The 8,456-nt window shown below is 25.9% G+C and overlaps 1 protein-coding gene across 1 annotated transcript; it reads left to right on the top strand.

Annotated features, from left to right (window-relative positions):
* Positions 1-538: 538 nt before the first annotated feature.
* Positions 539-7,237, top strand: LOC111615978 (UPF0160 protein MYG1, mitochondrial-like). Its single transcript, XM_023357417.1, has 6 exons — positions 539-639; positions 3,770-4,000; positions 4,109-4,187; positions 6,352-6,474; positions 6,547-6,728; positions 6,854-7,237. Exons 2-6 carry the CDS (start codon positions 3,786-3,788, stop codon positions 7,017-7,019), a joined length of 765 nt encoding a protein of 254 aa, XP_023213185.1. The 5' UTR covers positions 539-639; positions 3,770-3,785; the 3' UTR covers positions 7,020-7,237.
* Positions 7,238-8,456: the final 1,219 nt, after the last annotated feature.

Genomic DNA, 8,456 nt, shown 5'->3' with positions numbered 1-8,456 from the left:
AATTCAAAAAGTATTTCTATTAGTTATTTGAATGATAATGAATTACTACTATTGTACTGGCTTTATGTATAAATAAACTCATGAAGATATTAATAACCAGCAAAAAATAAGAAATTGTAATGAAAACAAATGTTTTTCATGAATGATCATAAAAATATGTCTCAAGATCATTTTTAAACAAATTAAAGCTGTTCTCATTTTAACTTATGAATTTTTTAAAATTTTCCTAATCCTAAACTTTGTAAATGTAAAAATTTTCTATTTTTCAATAAGATATACTCTCTTAAGATTCTTGTTACTTTTGTAAAGTATTATTTTATTTCATTTAGTAAGAATTTTAACTATTTTAAATAATACTTTATTTGTCATTACAGTAGAACTATAATAATTTCAGACTAATTTAATTGCTTGATAGATCTACAAACACATAGAAGCCTCATTTTCATAATGATAAATATTTTATTCATTAAGTATCAATTTTAATAATAATAATAATAAAAGAAATAAATGTTAATAATTGATTTAATAAAAATATTATTACAGAACTAGAGATGAAAATATTCTTAAAGATTGTCATATTGTGGTAGATGTTGGAGGCTGTTATAATCCTGATAAACATAGATATGATCATCATCAAAGGTATATAATATATGTATAGTGTTAATGTTGTTCAAATTATAATTGATAATAGGGGTGGTGCAAGTTTTTACATTATATCTATGAACATTTGTCTGATATTACAATTTTCAATTTTGAAATGCTGCTACTTTTAATCTTTATCGCGTTTAACAGTTATTCTATAACATAAACTTTTCAGAAAGTGTCATGCCATTTACTATCAAGATTTATTTATAATTTAATTTATCATAAATTATGAATAAATATGCCATTGTTTATTCTAGCTATACAATGCAATACAGTAGACCTCCCCTATAACATGGGTTCATATAATATGGATTCGTATAACACAGCGAAAAAATTGTGATTGTATTCATATAAACACGCTAAAAGAGACTTGTATAATACAGTAAAATGTCATTGCCGACTCGTGTCACGACAGGATTGGTCGAATCTAGACCAATAGCGGATATTGCACAAACCGTTGAGTTTAAACGAGCAGCGGACCTACTAAAAACCATTTATTATTTAACGGCCATAAAAATTATATTTGTATTAATGATGTCTTCAAAGTTCAGTGAATTTTTCACAGAAAAATAACTTATCAGAAAACACATCAAAAACAAGCTTAAGCAATGGCATTGCACATTGCTTAAGCTTGAATGGAACAGTGCACTCTCAATAAGTAATCTTACAATTTTTTGTTTCTAGCATAGTTTATATGGATTATTCTCAAAAAATTATACGTGTTTTGGAAATGTTGAGTCAAATTAGTCTAGAATCAATTAATTTTATGGAAGAAAACCTTTAAAACAGCCATAGTCCCTAAACTGCACACGTGCCGGGCTGTGATTGGCTCATGTATTTAAGTGACTCGTAAAACATGGAATTCATATAAAACGGAACGTATCTACTGTGTTTTAGGGAGGGTCTACTGTATTTTGACAGTTAAAATAAAACTTTGTTAAAGGTTAAAAAAAATAAAAAAAGGAATACTTCAAATTTTGATTATGTTTATCATGTCTTGAATTTTTTTTATAACATATAATATATCCTTAAGATACTGTATAATATATATATAAAGCAGAATCTGCTTGTTGTAATCATGGTTATTGTTAACAGTTGTTTAATGTTATAAGGTAATTATGTCAGAAAGTATAAGTTAGAAACTTTGTTTATTTAATCAGAGTTCAGTTATAGTTGTTGTCTTTCAGTAAATGGTAAATGGGTAAAATGCTTTTTTCTCCCTTACTACTTGCCCTGATATATGGCTGATTATATACAGAATGTTATCAGTTATTGCTATCAGTCTTAATTAGTGCTTTAAATATTAAACACTTTAATCGTTTGCTCTCAGTGCAGTAGTTTAAATTGCTTGTATTTCATACTTAAATTATAGTCTAGCTCAGGCATGGCCAACATATGGCCCATCGAATGAATTTATATGGCCTGTGATTAATCTTTCAATATTAGCTATTCAAGTTCGAATAGCTTGATGAAAAATTCTAATGCCTAAAAATATGGTCAACAACTCACTGTGCGTTTAGAGTTAACCCTCCATTACAAATCTCTTAAGTACAGCATAGAATGTTGATAAAGCATGATAATGTGAAAAACATATCTGTAATCTCTATGTACAATTTAGTCTCTACGGGGTGACACCACAATGAGAACTCGCACCATCTCAAAATCTTCGTAGGGCAGCCTCTGGTTGAGCCTGTGAAATAAGTTTTCTTTCCAATTTGGCCCGGGCAAAAACTTGTTGGCCACCCCTGGTCTAGTCGTTAAAGATGTGTGCAAAATCAAACAGGCAAACAATATTGGATTAATTACTATTAATATACCACTCAGTAAATAAACCATCACCAGTTCATAACAAAACAGAAAAATTCTTACTATGAACATTTTCGTCTATGTGAAATAGACATCTTCAGGTATAAATGATATCAAACAAACAGCTCATAAAATAAAATGCTTTTTAAAAGTTTGGATTACGTAATTCAAATATGTTGCGTTAAAACTTATGCTTCAAATATTTTTCATATGTTTATCTGAATAAATAATCAATTAATTTTACGTAAATTATGACATAAATATCCTCCATAATTTAAATTATCCTTAATGCAAGTTTCTGTTGTTGGAATCTAGTTAAAAAATGGCACACCATGCTGTGGAAAGCATGTCTGTTTCCTTGAAGTTAATAGCGACTCCTTGTTTAATTGCCCTATAGATCTCAAGCGATTCGAGGTACTTGAGTTGTGCCTTACTCTGTGTAACAATTTAGCATTATGTAGTTCAATGTGAACTTCCTCATTACTTTCATACTGGTGATGGTTTATTTGGTGAGTGGTATATTAACAATTATGCAGTTTTTAAAATATAATTACTATTAAATAATAATTATTATTATACTTATTAGTAAATCTAAGTTATTAATTTTAAAATAGTTTTAACATGTCTTTTTAATGCCAGAGTCAATAAAACCAGAATTTCCATTATTTGTAATCTTATTTTCTTACTCTCCTTAATATTATGGTTATAGTTAACAGTATAGGAGAATCTCAGAGTCATTACAATAAGCAGATTCTACTGTAATGTTTTTTTTAAATTTAATCAAGATTTCAAAAATAAAGCAACAATCTTAGACAAGTGTTTGTATAATTAAAATTTTCAATGATGTAATTGATAAAAGAAAAATATGTTTGTTTATATATTAATAGTTTTTTAAAATTTTACGTGCCTAAATAAATATAAAATTTATTTTAAAACTATCCTTTGCAAATCAACAATGTATAAAGTATTTTCATAATTTAGTTTTTATGTAAATATTTGAAATTCTGTTTTTATATTTAGCTTCTCTGAATTGATTGTCATACAATCTGTACTTTTTGAATTATAGCAATTTGGTTGGAATAAATTGATGTATATTTAATTGATAAATAGTTTTAGAATATTAGTATATTCCATAACACAACATATAAGACTCTAATGTAACATTCCACACAGCTTTATATTATTAAACTATAAAATGTGAGGAAAGACTACTTATCAAGAAAATAGGTTTAGATCAAGCTTTAACATTTTTATTTACATAATTTGTATCTTATTAAAACATTACTTAAATATTTATTTATAATTATTTTTAATTTAGATCATTTAATGAAAGTATGAATAGTCTATGTGGTGATAAACCTTGGGTTACTAAACTTAGCAGTGCTGGTCTTGTTTACTTTCATTTTGGTCGTGAAATTATTGCAACAATTACTAAAGATGACTGTAATAGTGAGAAGACTTCAGTTATATTTGATCGGATGTATGAACATTTTCTTGAAGAAATTGATGCTATTGATAATGGTATTTCAACTCATGATGAACCTGGAAGGTAATTTTTAGAATTATTCTATATAGATTGTAAATTTGTTATCTATTTTCATAATTTTCTGTATTTTGTAACTAAAATAATGATGATTTGTATGAAATTTTAAAATAGGTATCTTATAACAACAAATTTGAGTTCAAGAGTGAAGCATTTAAATCCACCTTGGAACTGTGAAGATCAAGATACTGATGTATGTAATAAATTCTTAGAAAAACTCATTAAATAAGCATTTTAAATGAATTAAAAAAACAATACTTGACTTTTAATAAATTGTTTTATTTTCTGCTGATAGAGCATTTTCATTAATATTAATATCAGTAGAAAATATAAGAAAAATAAAAGGATGTCAACAAAAATTCATAATCTGTTAGCATTTTAACAATATTCTATTGCAATACTTTTGAGAAAAGAGAATTTTAAAGACCAACAGACTATTTCAATAATATAAAATATATTTGTCACTGTCTAAGTCGTCTTTGTGAAAGACACAAAAAATTTAATGATGGATATCAAAATTATTAACAAAACTGATTAACAAGGTTGTCAATCACCTTCACAAAATGAAAATAATTGAAGTCTACCTGAAAGAAGTAGGGGAAAAAAAATATCATTACAGCTACGAAATTGCATAAATATATGAAACTTGTAAAAGTTCTTTCAATAATAATGTGCATAATGTAGAAAAAATGACAAAAATGATTTTGATAAATAACAGAATAAATATTAAAAAACTTATAACATTCCATAATGTGAAATATTTATCATTTTTATTTTAGTCAAAAAGAGAAAATTATAATACAACTTTGATGAAATTTGGCTGCATTATTTTGAACTGGAATGAATTAAAGAAATGGTAACATCAGTTCTTCACTTAAGTCAAAGAAAGATACAGTATTATCAACAGATAAAATTTGGAAAATTTTAGGATAATATGAATTCACAGGGATATTTTGAAATATAAGATGATGAATTTATAAAGCTATTCCATTCTTATTAATTTGTGAGGAATTTGTCTTAAAAGAATTGGAATATTGTTGAAAGTGTCATTTGTCTATAAAAACTATGGTTGTGCAAATAAGACTATGAGGTTAACTGAAAGATTAGGATGAGAATTATTGATATATCTGATATATCCAGTATTTACAGTATATAGTTTTTAGCAATTTTTTACAAAGTAGTTTCAATTTCAAAAAGTCATGTTATCTCTTATTTTCAAACTTAGTAAAATATTTTTTTGCACAAAAGAATAAAGAATATGCATTATATGAAATTTATTTACCAATGTTAGATATTTTTTAATTGATTTTCAAAATATCTCAGAGTAGCAATGAAATTTCTCTAAGTAGACCAAGTCTAGCCTAGTTTTTTATCCAGCTTTATTCATTCACACTTAAGCTTGCTGTATGTGTTCTTGCATCATTCTATTGGAATCTATTCTCTACTGGTTCTTTCAATAACTCTTACCAGTTCTGGCCATACAAATATTTGCAATAATTTAGGATGAGCAAATTTCATATAATGTGATTTTGATGTCTTTTTATGTTCTAATATACAAAATTCTGGGACAGCAGATCTTTAAAATCCTTTGAACTCCATTAATTACATTAAAGTGAACTTAAATGTAATTAATGTAAAGAAAAAACCTAATGCATTCTGTTTGTTGTATTTAAGATGATTTTATGAACTTGCATTTTAAAAATTGTTTTTAAAATGTTTGTTGATTTTTATTGTGGTCTGAAGATGAAATGAACTATTTTGAAAATGTTATTAACTATATTCTGGTTCTTTGAGACATGTTTATTTTTTTTATTTTTTGTGAATTGAAATATAATTTTGGATGTGAAAACATGGCATTTATCAATGAATCGTATATTATGCAAAATTAAATGAATTTCTTAACAATGGACAGATGCTAGTTTTTTTATAAATTGATAGGCCATTCAGTTACTTTGAAAAAATAATTAAAGTTGTAGAATCTATTGATTTATTACAGATCTTTCTATCTTAATTATAAACAAAAAGTATGGCTTTTGAAGTCTAAAACATTGTGTTCTCCTGTGTATTTGAAATTAAAATCATTTTTATTATCATTTCTTAAATCTGCTTTATCTACTCCTCAAGTTTACAAACCAGTATTGAAGGATTCTATCCAAAATTAGTATTATGCTTAACTGAAAAATTTCTTTTCTCAAGTCTTTGTTATTCTTATTGCATGATAGAAAAAGTAATGGATCAAGAATGAAGATTTTGTAGAAAAATGTTACTTTCTAAATTTCTTAAATATAGTTCTTTGTAGAATTTAATTGACTTGTCCTTGTCCTATGAGATAATATGTAGTGATTTATTATTTTCAGAAAATTTTTCCTTCTGCAATGGAATTAGTTGGTTCAGAATTTGTGGACAAAGTCTTATTTTACAATAATGTTTGGTGGCCAGCTAGAGAAATAGTTCAGAGTGCAATTAAAAACAGAGAAGAGGTAAAACATTGTGCTATTAAAAGAAATTAGTAAATTTCAAATTTTATTCAATATTTTATTTTTGTTGCAAAGGTTGATTCTAGTGGAGAAATTATTGATTTAAAAAATGGTGGTTGTCCTTGGAAAGATCATCTTCTAACTCTTGAAGAACAGCTTTCAATAACTCCATCAATTAAATTTGTTATTTACACAGATACAAATGGAATGTGGAGAGTTCAGTGTGTCCCAGTTAGTATTGGATCCTTTGAAAACAGGTAATTTATTTTTAAAATGTATCTTAATTTACTTATTTTATTTATTTTATATGGAATTACTGTTTAATTTAATTTCATTATACACTCATTTTATATATTATAATTTTGAATTTAATGTTTCTTAGAGTTTCATTAAAAGAAGAATGGCAGGGTCTTCGTGATAAAGAACTTAGTCAAGTTAGTGGGATTCCAAATTGCATTTTTGTTCATGCTAATGGATTTATTGGTGGAAATAAAACACGAGATGGTGTTATTGAAATGGCACGAAAGTCTCTACAAATAACCAATTGAAAGATAGCAGGCTTACTTGAAAATTAGCTTTGATATTTGGTTGAAATGAAAAAATACAATATGGACTTTTGATAATTGTGAGCCTTAAATAACTGTTTTGATGTTTTAAAACTACAAAAGGAAATGGAAATGCTTTTATAATGCTTATACAGTATAATACGAATGTGATATATTTCTGTAAACTGAAAATATTTATTTTATAAATATTTTATTAAAAATGAATAGTTGTAATGGGCATTTTTTAAATCATATTAGTAACAATTATTAGACAGTTTATGAATATTAGATTTAAATCATCCTAGTCAAGAAAATTATTTTTTTTCAAACTGACATTAATTGAATATTTAGTAATGAAATGTTGAATTATTATTTATTCACTTTTTAGGATATTTTTATGCTTTGAACAATGATCTCCTAATATAGTTGAACACACTTATTATAATCATGGATATTTTTATCAGTCATTTAATGTCAGAATTAACAAGTATTAAAACAATTTTAGATAAATTTTATAAAATGTAGCTTATTACAATTAGAAGTTTATCCACTTCAACGTGTGATTAATAATTCTTAATCATTGATAATTTTCTGTTATTAGTACTTGATTGCTTGCTGTTCTCTAAATTAGTTGTATGTTCTTTGGAGCTTAGCATAAAGTTGTTATTGAGAACAAATCATACAGGAACACTTCTTTTGATGGAAAAAATAGTTATTTTCTATGATTTACAACGGATATGCATTTCAGATGTTATGCCCCTCTAGTTCTTATTTTATTATGTGTGTTAATAAAATAAGGACTGAAGAGTGGCATAAAGCCAGAAATGCTTTATGCCCCTCTTTAGTCCTTATTTAGTCCCCTCTTAGTCCCTCTTCAGAAATGCATATCCATTGTAAGTTACAGAAAATAAAAATTACTTTTTCCATCAAAAGAAGTGTTCCTGTATGATTTGTTCTCAATAACAACTTTATGCTAAGTTCCAAAGAACATGCAACATTTTCTGTTGTTATCAGTTTTAATGTTTGCTTGCAGTACAATAATTTAAATTGCTGGTATGTCTTATTACTTTCTTAATTATACATAGGATGAATTAATTAATAATAGAAGTAATATTTAATAAATCATCAAATTATAAATTTATTATTTTAACATGCCTTTTTAGGTTTTGCTGACTCTGATATTAAAATATCAGGTTTCACTGACTCTGATATTTTAATAACAGAGTCAGTGAAACCTGAATTTCTACTAAGTAATTATATTTATTTGCCTTGTTTAATGTTATCAATATTAGTACAGGTGATTCCCAAAGGGATTACAATATTTGAATTTATTGTTTAATGAATAAGCAGTTTTATTATAGAAGAAAACATATTTTTAAATTTAGTTAGAAAATACAGCTTTTCATATAATGTGCAAGAAAATTTCAATTGAAAGATAAA

This window comes from Centruroides sculpturatus, unplaced genomic scaffold (assembly GCF_000671375.1).
Source record: "Centruroides sculpturatus isolate CEXI.00-Female unplaced genomic scaffold, Cexi_2.0 scaffold2868, whole genome shotgun sequence".
In the NCBI taxonomy this organism is placed as follows: Eukaryota; Metazoa; Arthropoda; class Arachnida; order Scorpiones; family Buthidae; genus Centruroides; species Centruroides sculpturatus.
This window is presented reverse-complemented; position numbering and strand designations above follow the sequence as displayed.